Genomic DNA, 17,813 nt, shown 5'->3' with positions numbered 1-17,813 from the left:
CCAACAGTGACCATTTCCTAACGTCTTGTGTAGTTATGTCAAATATGCGCTGAAACATTCCTCCCCCCCACCCCCCAAGAGTAAGTGCCTATGATCAGGACATGCTGCGGGTTTGAAGCTGTGGGTTTATGCAGCGTCAAACCCGCAGAGACCAGATGTTACAGCATAGTGGATGGGACTTCTAGAAATCTCATGTCCACTATGCATCTCTGGGAACCTGCAGATCACCCGCGGAAACTGACATGTGGTGCGTCTTTCAGACCTGCAGCATGTCAATTTCTCTTGTGGGTCCGCATGTGGTCTTTCCCCATAGACTCACATAAATGAGGAAAGTCCACATGTCGGGGGGTGGGAGACAAAACGTGGCTGCTCATTTGCATAATGAGGGCGGAGGCCGTTTTGAAGTGTCAGGGCCGCAGCCGCTCCTCATCGTGGGCACATACCCTTAGTGTCCCCCCTGAAAGGGTCTCACTTTCTAGCAAAAAGAAAAAAAAAAGTCAAGATGCGAAACTTCCAGGTTGTGGGATCCAACATCTCTCCATTGTCACTCTCACAGTGAAAGCACAACATCTTGTGGTGTTATGTAGAGCTCTCGCTCTCAGAACTAACCCGGCACTGCCACATCGCTCGCCAAGATGTTACCAAAGGGTATGTTCACACTTTGCTGATACTGAAAAATGCAGCTGATAATTTACATTAAAAAAAGCCTAGTGCGAACATGGCCTAACAGTTATACAGAAGTTACGGCTCGTTAGTAAAGCATGTGGCAGTGCTGAATAAGTGCAAAAAAAAAATATCAAGATCTCATGGTGGCAAAACCCATCGTGGCACCTGTGATTATACAGATTATGATCCTGGAAGTCAATCGGCTCAACTTCTTAGCGTACAGAAAGGATGCGCCATAAACGCCTGAGAAGTGGCGCACACCGCCCGCAGACACTGACAGCCGATCAGAACGTGATTCACCTTAGGCCTAATGACTAGTGGAAGCGGGACGGTGCCACACATACACTATTTTAACCCCTAAGTGTCATCCTACACACACATATGGCGGAAGAATGCCTGACTAGTATGCAGCGAGCTCCACCTACACGGCCGCTACCGGCTCCAAATGCAACTATTAATTGCAAGCGTAACAGAGGCATTTTTTTTTTTTTTTTTTAAATGTCTATACGGTAGTCATCCCGTCACCCGAAATTGTATCAATCATTACACACACACAAAGAAAAAAATATAAATTCGCTTACAAAAAAAAAAAAAAAAGAAAAAAAAAAAAAATGGACAGTTTTTACATTTTAATTTAATAAAAAAAAACATACCTAAAAAAACTTTTGCCATCATTGGCAAAATTTAAAAATAAAAAAAATATATCTTTGAAGGAAAAAAAAAAAAAAAAATTAAGTTGCACAAAAGGCAACAGGATAATCTATAAGTGTATCTGATCAATAAAATAAACAATCATGATCGCACAGATCCGGTCTGGCCGACATTGCGGCTGCTCGCTGTGCAGTCAGAGCCTCGCAGTGGAGCCGGCCGCACTGAGGCCCCGCCCCTGACTCCGCCCCCTGTCTGTCTCCGATCCTCCTGCTGGGGGAACCCGCCATTTTTCTTTGTGGATTTTTAAAAGCGCAGCTGAAGTGCGGGGCGGCCGGAGGAGGGGACGCTGCCAGTGTCACACACACACACACACAGTCACATAGAGGCCAGACGTAACACTACCGGTGTCCGTTATATCACTCACCGGTGTTGTAGACGTGTAGCTCGTCCACGATCCCTTCATTTCCGCCACCGAATACCACAATTAACTCCTTAATTGCCACGGCCCTGTGTCCGTGCCGGGGCCTAGGTACGGGTCCTGACCACCCGACGACTCGTTTCCAGCGGGGCTGTAGGGCGGAGGAGGAGGATGCTCCGGTCACCGTTGGAGCGGACGTCATGGCGGCGGCGGTTCAATGAGTAGAAAACGAGATTAAAAAGCTGCTAATGAAGCGGGAGATAAATGACGGGAGGAGGCGGCGGCGTCCCGCTGCTTCCTGTCAGCAGTGTAAATAAAAAGGAGAGAAAAAACCGGGTCTGCGGCCTGCTCCGTGCCGGCTCTCACTGTGCCGCTGTGGAGTCCATGGGAGCCGCCATTTTATGACGGCGGCCGGAGAGAAAACAAAACTGATTCCCCGCGCCAGTCTCTGCCTCCTCCACGGGCCGGTCCTCCCCCTGTCTCTGGGCCGCACGTCCTCTGCAGCTTGAGCCCTTTCCTTCTCGCCAGGCCTCGCTGGTTTTCCTTAATTCCGCCCGGGAGCGGCGAAGCTGAGGGAGTCCATGGGAGCCGCCATCTTGTGCCGTCCAAACAAACCAATAAAGAGCTGCTAGGGAAAACCAAAGATGGCGGCGAGCGGGGCGACAACACACATACACACTGTGATAAAGAAATAAAAGAAACACAACACATAAACACCGGCGGCCGTCTCCTGGACAGGAAGTAACGTCGAGAGGAAGGCAATCGGCACCGAAAAGACGGGAGATGGAGGCTGAAAGTGAAGGCTCCACCCCCGCCGCCACCGCTTATCGGCCGCAACTCGGGGGATGTGAGGAGAAATGGGGAAAAACTGACAAAACTATAAACTGGCCGAAGCGAGGGAATTTAAAAAAAATGTCGGCAACCGTGATTATCGGTGTGCAAACACGGTCCAGGGCACCGGAGCCTCTTTTCACGCCTCCCTGGGAGCCGCCATCTTGTCAGCGCCCGCCTCCTGTCTTTCCTCCTCCTCCGGAGACAATAAGATGGAGGCGGCGCTAGGGGCGGTGAGAGACGCTCAGTGGGGCCTTGTGTGCGGATCACCTTACATAGAGCGGATAGGGGAATACTCCAACTGCTCGCAGAGGAGCCTCCCTGACTGGGAACCTGAAGTAACGGGCGCCATCATTCCTGATCACTCGTCTCCTCACATACACTGAAATATGGCCGCCTTATGGCATTTCTGACTGAAAACCTCGGTCCTTTTAGACTTTTGTGTAAAAATGAGCACCTAATTTTTCTATATTTAGAACAAATTTCAATTTGTTAGTTTTGCGCCATGAAGGGATTCAGTAATACGTTCTGTTGTCACATGCGACATATAGTCGTTTTATGAGGAATTCGTGGCCCAACGTATAATGTAGTCGCTTCATGTGAGCAATTTGTGGCGCGTGACGTATAATGGCGTTTTGTGTGAAGAATTCATGGCGCGCAGTGTGTAATATATAGTCGTTTTGTGGTGCACGATGTGTAAGGCATAGTCGTTTTGTATGAGGAGTACATTATGGAGAACGCAGTCATTTTGTGTGAGGAATTCGTGGGACGTGATGTAACGTATAGTCGTTTTGTGTGAGACATTCATTGCGCGTAACGTATAGTCGTTTTGTGTTAGGCTGTTTTGGTGTGCAACGTGTAATGTAGTCGTTTTGTGTGAGGAATTTGTGGCTTGTAACAGTCGTTTTGTGTGAGTTCGTGACGTGTAGCGTATAGTCATTTTGTGGCACGCGATGTGTAGCGTATAGTCATTTTGTGGCACGCGACGTGATGCGTATAGTCATTTTGTGGCACGCGACGTGCAGCGTATAGTCATTTTGTGGCACGCGACGTGCAGCGTATAGTCATTTTGTGGCACGCGACGTGCAGCGTATAGTCATTTTGTGGCACGCGACGTGTAGCGTATAGTCATTTTGTGGCACGCGACGTGTAGCGTATAGTCATTTTGTGGCACGCGACGTGTAGCGTATAGTCATTTTGTGGCACGCGACGTGTAGCGTATAGTCATTTTGTGGCACGCGACGTGTAGCGTATAGTCATTTTGTGGCACGCGACGTGTAGCGTATAGTCATTTTGTGGCACGCGACGTGTAGCGTATAGTCATTTTGTGGCACGCGACGTGTAGCGTATAGTCATTTTGTGTGAAGAATCTGTGGCACGTATAGTTTTCTGTGAGTTCATGGCGTACGACATGTAAGATGCCCTGAGTCCACGAAATAAAAACTGGCATAGAAAAAGTTCACAAAAAAATGTTTTGATGCCAAGTACGACACGTTTCTGAAAAGTGACAGAAGCTTAGCAAAAGTGGCCTGACAGAGGTTTTGTTTTATTACCTTTTTTTTTCTTATTATTATTATTTACCTATTTTTAATTTTTGACGTTTTTAAACTGAAAAATGCACCAACTATTCATGAATTAGGCGCATTTTACTACCCCTGCACCAAGTGCATCCAGACCGGTGTGCAAATCACCAAAGTCTTGACGAAGAGGGGGGGCCGATGTGTTTTAAAAATAAAAAATGCCAATAGATGTAAAATAATTGCCAAAAATGAAGAAAAACACCACAAATACTTTTTTTTTTACTGCAGCACGTTCTAGATTTCACTATGGGCGCCAAATTCTTGAAAATGGCGTAAAGCGGCTCATGAATAATGCGCTAAAATAAAAAAAATGGACTTTATTTTTTTCTTTAATTTTATTGCCACTTTTTAGAGCAACAATTGCGTCAAATGATCAGAACAGCGGCGTACATGTGCGGCAATATACTGCGCCTTTTTTTTTTATTGAAAAGTTGAATATATTTGGAAACCCTAAACGCCACCCACAGTGGTGAACTAAAAAAAAAAAATCAGATGGCCACATAACATTGCTTTTAAGAAAAAAATGCGCAAAACACTAAAAGCGGGACAAAAAAGTGGCGTAAATTTGAGAATGAATTTGGCCACTTGGGTGTCACCACTATAATGTGTAAATGCTGATGTGTCATGGCTGATTCTGGGTATTTTATGCCACCTATAGATTTTTATTTTTTTTGTTATATTTGAAACCTGTTTTAACAATTTTTAGTCAGAAATCTGTGTCAAACTATATAAATGTGCGCCATTTTGGAGCCTGAATTCCAGTTTTCTGCTAGCACTTTATTATGAAGAAGCTTGGTAAGTAACATTATACATCTGGATAAAAGACAGGTCTGGCAGCCATTGGTTCCGGCAGCCAGGGCTTTATGACAGGACGTTGGCAGGGAGACGCTCAGGAAGCTTTCATTCCTGTCAGGGAGCCGCCATGTTTGGACGTAGCCGCACCCTCCACGTCTGGAACACAAACACAAGCCGTGGGCTTGTCCGCAGCTTCCTAGTGGATGCTGTTGTTTTACCTCAGACACCGCACGGTTAGCCCTCAGCGCGCGCCCTACCACAGCTATGGCGCTGCCCTCGGGAACTAGCTCATCCCTGCGGCTTATACGGTCACACAAACACTTTATTCTCGTCTCATATTATCTGACGTTCACGTCTGCATCAGGCGCCATCTTGTTGGCCACTCCCCTCATATGAGGGAGGGAGGAAGAGGCAGACACTCTTTAATGGCGGCGGCTTCTTCCTGTGCGCCCGGATGTTGGTAAAACACAAAAGCGCAAAGACATAAAAAGACGAATTATTTTATTAAACAACACAAAGCAGACATTTATTCCTATATCTGCCGGCTGTATGAAGCCGTCTGCCGGCTTGTCATAACCAAGGAGGCGCTCCAGGGACTGCGAGCCGTCCTTTATCCCAGTAACTGTCATGGCGCCTTCTCTGCAGGCGCCGCCGCCATCTTAGACGCGGTTCCTAGCAACGGTTGTCAAGGCTTACTGGCACGAGGTAGAGGACGCCGCCATTTTGCTACGACGTCCAGCCCACCTCCTCCCCCCTCGTCGTGTTCTCGAGGCGGAAAACATGGCGGCTCATTAGCATAAACCACGAATCTGAGAGGAAATTTGAGCAGTAGCGTTGCTAGAGATTTATAACATGTCTATGGCTCACATCTGGATAGTGTGCAGATGCAGACACTTTCTCGTTAGCCTTCTACAGCTGGTTTTTGTCAGCCGTTGTTATGGCGTAGTTCACACAAAGTGGGTATAGTAGGTGTACACCGCTGCCAAATCGATCATAGGAATCACTTAAAGGGGTTATCAAAAATAATTTTTAAAGGGTGCAAACTGGTCACCAGTACTTACTAGTGTCGCTTACTGGTACCGTCTTGTACCCAGGTGGTCAGTCTGTGACTCTCTCAGCAGCCATTTTTACCCTTTTTTTCCTCCTGTCAAGACAGCACCTTGAAGCGGAGATTGTTATAAATAAATACATTATTTTTTTTACAGGGGTCATTTTAGAGCAATAAAAAATGGGTCAGGAGTGGTGTCGTAAAATACAATAGACCCATTCCTTACCTGGTATATCCAATGCTTAAAATATTTGAATGCTGTGCAGAATTAGAAGTGGAGTAGAGCTGACACTTCAGCCTCCATTGTAGTAGGGACCTCCTGCAGTGACCAGATAATTTCAGCAGAGATCAGTTCTTGGAGCCAGGCACTAAATCGGACGAGTGCAATCCGATAAAAAATCGGATTGCACTCTGACTAATGCTATTCATTGATTCAGTGTTTGTCTTTGATTTTATTCTAAGTTTGGATCGGTGCTGCGAGTGGTCGCGTATCTAGGGCGAGAATCGCCAATGCAAGTCAGTGGGTGTGAGAAAAAAATTCAACGGCACACGGACCATGCAAGTGCCGTCAGATTTTTACGCACACATCTCATAGGAAACCTGAACAGACGAGTACAGTAAATTCACAGCATGAGCCGGCAGAATAGATAGTAAGATGTCTGTGAGCTATATAATTGTGCAGTGCGTGTGTAGTTTGCTGTTTATGTATTTAACTAATAAATATAAAATTAAATGAAAAAAAATGACGTTATTTTTAATAACTAGCTGGGGGAATGCAGACAGCTGCGGGCTTGTGTTATTATTCTGGGAAGTGGGCAATAAACATGGAGCTTCCCAGGCTAATAATATCAGCTCACAGCTGTCTGCTTAGCATTTACTGGTTATTAAAGGGGTTGTCCACTACTTTATATGATCCCACAATGTATTCCCCCAGGGCCCATAAGTGTTTCTCTAAATACCTTGTGGTGCCTTTTCTGTCTGTGAGTGGCGCTGTCACTGGCTGCTCACAGGCATCACGTGACCCCTGGCTACAGCCGGCTCTGACATCCGCTGATGGCTGATGTCACGTCAAGTTCCGGCTGCAGCAGGGGGTACTCACTTCTGCGTTCCACAGTGGACGCTGGGCTGTGTGTGTGGTTACCCAGCACGTCACACCCGGCATCCACCGCGCGCTCTAACCCCCCTCATTACCTGGGAAAGCGCGCGGTGGATGCTGGGTGTGAAGCACGGGGTAACCCTACCCACAGCCCAGCGTCCACTGTGGGGAGCGCATCACTGATGCCACGCCTCACTTGACGTGACATAAGTGGCAGGTCACATGATGCCTCTGAGCGGCCAGCGCTAGCGCCGCTCAGAGGCAGAAAAGCCACCGCAAAGTATTTCCAAAAACACTTCTGGGCCCCGGGGGGATACATTGGGGGGTCATATAAAGTAGCGGACAACTACTTTAAAATGAACTGTGGTAACCTTACTGACGTCACCGCTCGCAGCGTGACAACTGACAGTAAGTTCACACACTGCGAGCGGTGATGTTAGTAAGGTTATCGCAGTTCATCGGCTGTGAACTGCGATAACCTTACTGACGTCCGCGCTGGTCACAGCAGCCAGATTCACAGTTTGGTTTCCAGCCTATTAATATTAGCCCTCAGCTGTCTGCTTAGCCTTTGCTGGTTATTAAAAAAAGTGGGGAGCCTACGTCATTTTTTTTGGGGGGTACCCCCTTTTTAATAACCAGTAAAGGCTGCGCAGACAGCCGTGAGCTGTCCCTTCCCAGAATAATAATAGCAGCCCCCAGTTGTCTGCTTTCCCTCAGCTGGTTATTAAAAGTAAGGGGGATCCCATGCCATTTTTTAAAAATAATTATTTAATAGGTTTAAAAAGGCTAAAAATCCTTTAGTGTCACATGAAAGGCACTAAATAGTGCTAGTTTATTTTTTGTAGGGGGCTTGTGATATTAAATATCTACAGGACATCTACTGTATCTATATCTGTGTATAAGATCGCTTTATTATTTAGAAAACTAGCTTTAAATGACAGAGAATTACAGTATGTAAAAGCTAATGTCAAAATCGCATTGCGTACGGATTGCATATGCAAGTCATAGGAATGCTACTTGATAAAAATCGCAATGTACTCGCATGACACTCGTCCTACTTTTCAGGAACAACTTCGGAGCGAGTTTATTTACGCAAATGAGTGCGAGCCCTAAGCCTGGGATTCCTGTATTCAGAGGCGGAGAAGTACACTTCCAAGGCAAGAGCTTCCTCTGTTCAAAGGGCATGTCTAAGACATGTTGGAGTCAGCGGTCACTGATGAATATCGTAGTTTGAATCTATCCAATACTTGTGGGAGATATATATTCAGCGTTGTAGCGAAGGGACGAACATAACGCATTCACTCACATCAATTTAAGGCCATTCTAACCCCTTCAACTTAATATCAGGACCGATGGATGATCCTATATTATTTTACAGGGGACATGGGATTCAGTGGATTTAGGCGTAAAGGTGAGTATAACTTTCCTTTATTGAAATAAAAATAAAAAAACAGTCTGTCATTTCGAATAAAGGATTTTATTCTGAGTGTTTTTTATTTACAGTTTGACTATGGGGTTAGTAAAGAGGGCTTCTTCTAGATATCTCTCCATTACTAACCCCTGGGTTTGATGTCAGATGCCAATCCAAAGCTGAAATCAACCCCAACCCTATTACCCCACTTGCCAATGCACCAGGGCAAGTGGGAAGAGCGGAGGCTAAGCGACAGAATTGGTGCATCTTATGAATGCCCCATTTCTGAGGCGGCTGAGAACTGATGTTTTTAGTCTGGGAGGGGGCCAATATTCATAGCCCCTTCTTAGCCTATTAATATCAGCCCGCAGCTGTCTGCCTAGCATTTGCTGGTCATTAATTATAGGGAGGGCCCCATGTCATTTTTTTTTTTTTTTGGGGGGGGGGGTCCCCCATTTTAATAAGCAGTAAAGGCTAACTATAAAGCTGTGAACGGATATTAATAGCCAGGGAAGCTCCATGGGTATTACTTTCTTCCCAGCCCCCAGCTATCTGCTTTCCCTCTGCTGGTTAATAAAATTTCAGGGGATCCCACGCCATTTTTTATCAGAAATGTATTTATTAATAAAATACATGTACAGTAAGCTACACACTCACTGTACTAATTATATATGTCACTGACATTGTTATATCTATCTATTCTATGTATATATATCTACAGTAGTCTATTCTGACTTTGTCACACTGTGATTTTACTCTATGCGGCTGATGAAATGTCAGGTTTTCAAACAGATGGGTGCTTAAAAGTCGGACGACACCCGCATGGTCTGAGTGCCGTGCGATTTATTTTTCGCACCCATTGACTTGCATTGGCGAGTCTTGTCAATATACCCGGACAATGGCAGTATGCTGCAATTTTTTTCTCAGTCCGGTCTGAGCGGAGAAAAAAAATCACATATGAGCAGGGACTCATAGAATAACATTAGTCAGAGTGCAATCCGATTTTTTACCGGGTTGCACTCGTTCATTTTTCTCGCAAATGAGTATGACCCCTTAGTGTGGTTCGCAGAAAGTCAATAGGTTTTATTGTGGCATTTTTACTCACTTTTATTGAATCTTTTGGGTGAATGCAGTGCTCTAGATGTGGCGTTTACTTATGCACTCATCCAGGTTTTCTCCGTAGGACTTACAACACATGAAAATAATGTTTAAGCAAGGAAACTGCCACCAGGAAATATCTGTAAGAACACATTTTTTTTGCAGACAAGGATGCCCACTTATAAAAACTTGTAAAAAAAAAAAAACGAGCAGAGCTTCCGGCTCACAAAACCCCTAATTTTGGTATCTTTGTAGAGCCGCACTATAGTGCACCCCGTGACCTGTAATGTCCCAGTATTGGTGAACCTAGTGATGAAGGCCTGGACTGTGCTGAGTGCTACCAGCTTTCCTAGCTAATTTTTAGCAAACCTTTGTAAAGGTTTCTTAATTTTCCCGCCTAGATACTTATCAGCATTTACAACGTAAAATTAGGGGCACAAAAATCCTTCCTCATGAAGAACGCTTAGGGTCAACTCCAACCAACCACCTTAGGTGCCGATTTTTCAAAACCACAATTTACTTGTGGTCCAGTAAAATTGGGACTATGAGACGACTATATTCAGTTTTTCTGACTTAGCCTGATAGAGATGACTCCACATCTGGCAGTACATTCATGGCATCCAGCCTTCCTGTAAGGGAGGAGACGTGTACATTTTTTTGCTAATATTTTGGCACATTATAAGCCACACTCTGTCAGGCACGGTGGAAAAATTTCTAATATACAATATAAGCCCCCGGCATGATGTGTGCAGGCAGCCGGGGAGCCTACTGAATAACACTATCGGCACCCTGCAATCAGTGGGGTATTTGTAATAAATATCTGAGATGAGCACAGCCTTTTCAAGGACTTGTCTAGGATTATGATATCGATGAACAGTCTTTAGGAAAGGTCATCAGTCCCAAATCCCACAATAATAACCATGACTCATTGTCCAAAAAAATCATTTCATCTATAATACATTTCCAGAAAATGGCAAGTTTTTTACTCCCCAAATAGTCTTCTAGTTCTTCCTTCTTCAGGATAGGCATCTGCTGTATACACAGAAGAGAGAATGGAGAAAATGCAATGTGATTGTCATGTAGATTCCCACAACAACAAAAAAAAGCAAACATGAAGTCAGGAGGTCTACAGCTGGTCCATCACTAGTTTTGCTAAATCCCAATATGTCTCAGGCTCTGTACATATCTTCCTCCTTGTTATATCACACAAGCGCTGAGGCCAATCAGAGACCGCTGACAGAATTCCATAGGGTGCAGCCCATCAACGGCTGCTGATAGACTGCAGCGTTTAAGTGACGTAATGTTGATGACCAGGAGACACGGCTGGAATAGCGCATCCTCAACAGGCTGTAGGGAAAATAATGTGCACATACTGTAGGTCTGCAATGCCACATGTACTGCAACATGGCACACTTTACAGATACATTAGGGCTGCAGAAACTGCTGGAACTATATCACAAGCTGTAGTGCACTTTTTACCTTTGTACATTTCCAGCTGTTGATGGAAAATGCACTTACAAATCTTATTTTATATATATATATATATATATACACACACACATATATATATATATACATATATATAGAATATTAAATCGAGCAGGATGTTCGTTCTTCACTTATTAATACTAGTGCTACATGGAGGTAAACAAGAAATGAAAGATGGATTTCATGTTTAGGTGACTGATCCGATCATGTAAAATGCTTCTTCTGCAATGTGGAGCCTGACTGGGAATTATACGCTGGGTGTGGTATTCTTCTACATACATGTATCTGTCTGTATCTTGACAAAACATAATTCCCTTGAATATATCACTTTGCAATCCTTTTTGGTATCAGATGCCAAGACTTGTCACATGGGTTTCCTGTGCAGCATCCCTTTACTCCTCCCTTCAAACTGAAATATTTATTTTTACATAAACCGGACTGGATAGAAGATATTGACCAATGCCAAAAGTAATGATCAGTAACGCCACACTCACTTTCTATAAGGTCACCCTTGTGTATGGTTCACTGAACCTCAATAATCATACCAAAAACACAGTCATATGTGATCGTTTTCCCTTATGTTTTGACTTATTTAATAATCATAAATCCCCTCTACAATCTCCTGCTCAAAACATATACACACGTGGTCAAAATTGTTGGTACCCCTCGTTTAAGGAAAGAAAAACCCACAATGGTCACAGAAATAACTTGAATCTGACAAAAGTAATAATAAATTAAAAATCTATGAATTTGAACAAATGAAAGTCAGTCATTGTTTTTCAACCCTGTTTCCACAGAATTGTAAAAAAAATTAAACTCATGAAATAGGCCTGGACAGAAATGACAGTACCCCTGAAAATAATGTGACAAAAGGGACATGTTAAATCAAGTTGTGTCCACTAATTAGCATCACAGATGTCTACAATCTTGTAATCAGTCAGTGGGCCTGTATATAGGGCTACAGATACTCACTGTGCTGTTTGGTGACATGGTGTGTACCACACTCAACATGGACCAGAGGAAGCAAAGGAAAGACTTGGCTCAGGAGATTAGAAAGAATATTATAGACAAGCATGTTAAAGGTAAAGGTTATAAGACCATCTGCAAGCAGCTTGATGATCCTGTGACTACAGTTGCACATATTATTCAGAAATTTAAGATCCATGGGACTGTAGCCAACCTCCCTAGTCGTGGCCGCAGTAGGAAAACTGATGACAAATCAAATCAGAGACTGATAATACGAATGATAACAAAAGAGCCCAGGATAACTTCTAAACAGATTAAAGGTGAACTTCAAGCTCAAGGAACATCAGTGTCAGATCGCACCATCCATCGTTGTTTGATCCAAAGTGGACTTCATGGGAGACAACCAAGGAGAACACGGTTGTTGAAAAAAAATCATAAAAAAGCCAGACTGGAATTTGCCAAACTACATGTTGACAAGCCACAAAGCTTCTGGGAGAATGTCCTATGGACAGATGAGACAAAATTGGAAGTTTTTGCAAGGCACATCAGCTCTATGTTCACAGACGGAAACATGAAGCATATCAAGAAAAGAACACTGTCCCTACTGTGAAACATGGAGGAGGCTCTGTTATGTTCTGTGGCTGCTTTGCTGCATCTGGCACAGGGTGTCTTGAGTCTGGGCAGGGTACAATGAAATCTCAAGACCAGGGGTGGATTAAGAGTAGCAAGGGCCCCGGGCAGTTTAGAAGGCGCGGGCCCCCCACCCCACACACACATACCTGATGTATCACGTGACATGTCACATGATCCCCTGTGATAGATCATGTGATAGTTCATGTGAAATTAATTTGGCACAATATTAATTATAATATTTTTTTTTAGGCTGTGTGCCCACTATGCGTTTTTTAAGCGTTTCCGCAGTGGCAATTCCGCTGCAGAAACGCTTAAAAAACGCTTGGTAGAAGGTCTGCCATGTTCCCCAATGATAATCCGCATGTGCTGTGTACATGCTGCGGAAATTTCCGCTGTGGATTATCATTGCGGAAAAATCCGCAGCACTAACAATTATTTTGCGGAAGCGCGGTGCCTTCGCCGCCATTGACTTGCATTGGAACGCATGTAATCCGCATCACTGCATCTGTACATGCAGAATCCATGCGTTTCAATGTGCCGATGGTACCCGGGATTGGAGAAGAGGAGACTCTCCTCCGGACCCGGGTACCATAGAACCTGTAAAAAAAAGAATAAAATAAAAAATAAATATTATACTTACCTTCTGATGGCCCCCGGTGTCTTTATCCGATGCGTCCTGGCTTGCCGGCAGCTCGCGATGGTCTGAAAAGGACCTGCCGTGACGTCATTTAGTCATGTGACGGGTCACGCGACCGCTGACGTCGGCCGGCCATCATGTGACGGGTCACGCGACCGCTGACGTCGGCTGGCCATCAGAAGGTAAGTATATATTTATTTTTTTACCATTCTTTTACGGTCACACTATATAAATCCATGCCGGTTGCATGGATTTATATAGTGTAACCAAGTTGTCCAGCACTTTCCAAGTGATGCTAAAATCGCTTGGAAAGCGCTTGTCAACCCGCATGCGGAAATGCATGTGAAGAACGTTTCACATCCGCATGTCCCTGGCAGGAAAAACGCATGTACAATCCGCATGCGTTTTTTCTGCCAGGGAGATGCAGAAACGCTCAAAAAAAAATCCGGAGCATTTCTGCATCGTGGGCACATAGCCTTACATTAATTGTATGACTCAATATTGAGCACACGTAGCCATCTATACACAGCAGGAGGCCGCACGGAGCCATCTATACACGGCAGGAGGCCGCACGGAGCCATCTATACAAAGCGGGAGGCCGCACGGAGCCATCTATACACAGCGGGAGGCCGCACGTAGCCATCTATACACGGCAGGAGGCCGCACGGAGCCATCTATACACGGCAGGAGGCCGCACGTAGCCATCTATACAAAGCGGGAGGCAGCACGGAGCCATCTATACACAGCGGGAGGCCGCACGTAGCCATCTATACACAGCGGGAGGCCGCACGGCGCCATCTGTACACAGCGGGAGGCCGCACGGAGCCATCTGTACACAGCGGGAGGCCGCACGTAGCCATCTGTACACAGCGGGAGGCCGCACGGAGCCATCTATACACAGCGGGAGGCTGCACGGAGCCATCTATACACAGTGGGAGGCCGCACGGAGCCATCTATACACAGCTGGAGGCCGCACAGAGCCATCTAGACACAGCGGGAGGCCGCACGGAGCCATCTAGACACAGCGGGAGGCCGCACGGAGCCATCTAGACACAGCAGGGAGCCCGCACGGAGCCATCTAGACACAGCGGGAAGCCGCACTGTGCCATCTATACACAGCAGGGAGCCGCACGGTGCCATCTATACACAGCAGGGAGCCGCACGGTGCCATCTATGCACAGCGGGAGGCCGCACGGCCCCCCCTCCAGAGACAGCAGGAGGCCGCACTGCTCCATCTATACTCAGCAGGAGGCCGCACGCAGTCACGCACACAAACATATACAGACATATACATACACGCATAAGCACATTTGAAACACAAAAATACATATAAACAGACATCACACAATGATATCTGTATTCATACATCACATTTATACTGGGCAATGTGCTGCTGATAATGATGACTTCTCTTTCACCCACATAAATACTCTGATCACCCTATGAATGAGAGTGCCCCTAGGGTGACATGTTTACACAGATCAATAATTGCCGATTATCTGAACGCCTAAATGAGCCTTAAAAGGGTTGTCCAAGGAACAAAGTACATTTTAAATCAACAGATCAGGACAAAAATTGCAAAACTGGATGTGTTAAAAAAAAAAAATGTTCCTGTGCTGAGATAATCTTATAAATGTGCCCCTGCTGTGTGCTGTGTAATGGCTGTGTCTGACCATGCATGCCAGGGGAGGAAGCAAAAGTGAGTACACAGACAGGACAGCATGGGATCACAGCTGCTGCTTTCAGTGAGGTAAAACAATTCCCTGGTTGTGTTTTACCTCACAGAACAGCAAAGGATCACAGCTGATTCTTTATGCGAGTTAAAAGATTTTTTCTATGAGGAAACAGTATTTAAACAGGCAGTGAAAGGTTTTACCTCACAGAAAGCATCAGCTGCGATCACATGCTGCCATGTCATTATTCTCTGTTTTGCTTCCTCCCCTGCCCAGGAGATGTGGTAAGTGCAGACCATGGCCCTGTACGGTCAGACACAGCCATTATCTCAGCACAGGAACTTTTTTTTTTTTTTTAACAAATCCAATTGTGGAACTTATTTTTATTCCAAAATCTATTGATTAAAATGTACTTTGTTCATAGGAAAACCCCTTTAAGGTTGTTTTTTTTTGCAGGAACATATTTCTGCCCATAAAAAATGTTGATTGGAGTTTATTTAAAAGTGTTTTAGATGGAAATTGTAGGGGGTCTCTATACACTTTGCTAATCAAAAAGGAGCCAGATTTTGAACACTCAAATCATCAGATTATCAATTTATATTAGGGTCTAAAGTGTTATTTTACATGTGAAATTGGGAGGAAAAAAAAAGGGCCAGATGCAGAATAACATCAATGTTTGAAAGACTTGTATTTAGAACTATTTTTTTTTTTCAATTTCATTGCTTTTAATATCGCTTCTCTCTCCTTTGCCAAAATCTAGCAGATGCCCATTTATATAAGGGCATATAGCACCAAACGTTTGTACATAAATCGTTAAGGATTCGATCAACAACAAGCAACTTCTTGCTGATCGTGCTTTTGCTGCACATTTTTACATCATGTAATGATTGCAAATTTTTGCTAGCTGGTACGATGCGATGTGAATTAATACACTGAATTTAATATAAAATATATAACATTTATCATATTACAGAAAGTAAACTAATAGAATAAACTACTGTCATCAATAACTCAAAAAATAATCTGCAATCGGCGGCATTATCTGTATTATCTAGGGCAGAAAGCAACTTAATAAACTGCAAGATTTCTAACAGAGCAATTGATGAAAGCTGCATTCGCTGAACAAAACTGCCTGTACGTCAGGGAGCTGAGCAAAGTGCAAGGGAATCTCTGTGAACAGTTCCGGCCTCTCCATTTCTGCAGAGCTAGACCGCCTCTGTGCACAGCCACAATCAGGAAGTGCATAATCTGCTGAAAACAGAAACAGGAGGACGTTAAGACATTAGAGGCCTCCCAGCGGATTCTAGCACAATCAGCTTACTGATCTCATTTTCTGCAGTCATATTCCATTTTTTTGGGAAAATGAAAGTAGCCAAGATTAAAGCACAGGATCACTCGTTATGGCACGTGCTTATTGCTGTAACAGCATGCCTGGTGACTGTCAGCATCGGTGTATTGGACACAGTAAATACAGAACTAGGTAACAATCACTATGCTGAAAAGCCTATTCCAGGCCTTCCTGGCTTTCTCTCCATGCCTTGTAACTCACTCATTAATATTGGATATATCATGCTGGGTATATACTGGTTGACCCAAGATGAAAAGGCTACTGGAATTAAAGACAAAAATGGACGCTACCTGAAGAACGTTTTTTCCTGGATGGCTATTGTATATGGTCCGGTCCAGTGGGTCAGGATATGGACCCAGACACAATGGGCTGCAGTTCTTGATCAATGGTTTACTTCACCTATTTTTGCTTGGGCGATTATCTGGTGCAACTCTATACTGAAAAACTGGGACAGTCAACACTTTTTGGCGGTTGAATTCCTCTCATTGAGCAGCTACTTCCTGAGTAAGATCCATCCACAAGGATTTGAACTGGCTCTGGCCGCACATATCATATGGGCGTTAACATCTGGACTGAGGCTGCAGAGAAAATACGGAGATTCCACCACAAGGATGTACTTGGTTCTCGCTTCGATGTCATGTCTCGGATTTGTAATTCTAAAGCTTCTTGATCATTGGTTGGCACAGTATGTTGTCTTTCAGAGACTCACTGGACACTTCTGGTCGAAAATATGTGATATCTTGCAGTTCCATTATGCTTTCTGCTTCTTGGTGCATCTTGACCACTACAGATCAAGTAAGATGAACAAATAAGAATGCTGGGATGTCTTTCCTCATTTCCAAAATCTTATGTCTGTCAATGGGGTGATTAATCAAACGATTAACCGGCTCACTTAACGTCAATACGAGGGCACAGGAAATACAAGTCGAGATATGTCAATTGTTTTATTGATGACAAAAATAGGTGTAAATCTTAAAAATAAATCAATATTACCACAGAACCTTAGTGATGTCTTCTTGACAGGTACTTGGATCGCTCACTTCCATTATGCAGTTTCAACAGGTTTCCCATCTTAATAACGGATATGTCTCTCGGGTATGCCAACACTATCACTGCTGTGGTTTGACCTCTGGGAACGTCAACAATCCTGAGAACGAAGGTGCAATAACTCTTGGTCCATCTCAGTTTCTCTTTGAGGAGAGTTGTAGGTACATTTATAGGCCATGCAATACTTTTCTGGGAATTTGCGTATGCAAGTAACCTCAAGAGGACAACAACTGTAGTACACACCTATTAGGATCAGCAATCCTAAAAGTCTTGCCATATAATAATAATAATAATTTTTATTTTTATAGCGCCAACATATTCCGCAGCACTTTACAAATTTTAGGGGGGACTTATACAGCCAATACAGAATAAGCATCTCATATCGAAAGGAGTGAGGGCCCTGCTCGCAAGCTTACAGTCTATGAGG

At 44.3% G+C, this 17,813-nt stretch overlaps 2 protein-coding genes across 5 annotated transcripts in view; one reads left to right on the top strand and one right to left on the bottom strand.

Annotated features, from left to right (window-relative positions):
• Nucleotides 1-2,788, bottom strand: part of HCFC1 (host cell factor C1) — a 29,650-nt gene extending 26,862 nt beyond the window's left edge. For all 4 annotated transcript variants that reach the window (XM_073639846.1, XM_073639848.1, XM_073639844.1 and 1 more), the window contains exon 1: nucleotides 1,742-2,788. In XM_073639846.1, coding sequence (XP_073495947.1) covers nucleotides 1,742-1,937 — 196 coding nt within the window. In that variant the 5' untranslated portion in view covers nucleotides 1,938-2,788. The remainder of the gene's footprint in view (nucleotides 1-1,741) is intronic.
• A 13,389-nt stretch (nucleotides 2,789-16,177) lies between these two features.
• Nucleotides 16,178-17,339, top strand: TMEM187 (transmembrane protein 187). Its single transcript, XM_073637774.1, has one exon. The coding sequence runs from the start codon at nucleotides 16,354-16,356 to the stop codon at nucleotides 17,149-17,151; it is 798 nt and encodes a 265-aa protein (XP_073493875.1). The 5' UTR covers nucleotides 16,178-16,353; the 3' UTR covers nucleotides 17,152-17,339.
• Nucleotides 17,340-17,813: the final 474 nt, after the last annotated feature.

The sequence above is a fragment of the Phyllobates terribilis genome, unplaced genomic scaffold (genome assembly GCF_046119375.1).
Source record: "Phyllobates terribilis strain yellow unplaced genomic scaffold, ASM4611937v1 Scaffold_7__3_contigs__length_470593459, whole genome shotgun sequence".
Lineage (NCBI taxonomy): Eukaryota > Metazoa > Chordata > Amphibia > Anura > Dendrobatidae > Phyllobates > Phyllobates terribilis.
The sequence above is the reverse complement of the archived record's forward strand: the minus strand, read 5'-3'. Positions and strand labels throughout refer to the sequence as shown.

Bases quoted from the DNA above. Each gene is read 5' to 3' on its own strand.
- TMEM187 (XM_073637774.1), top strand. From the start codon at position 16,354: ATGAAAGTAGCCAAGATTAAAGCACAGGATCACTCGTTATGGCACGTG.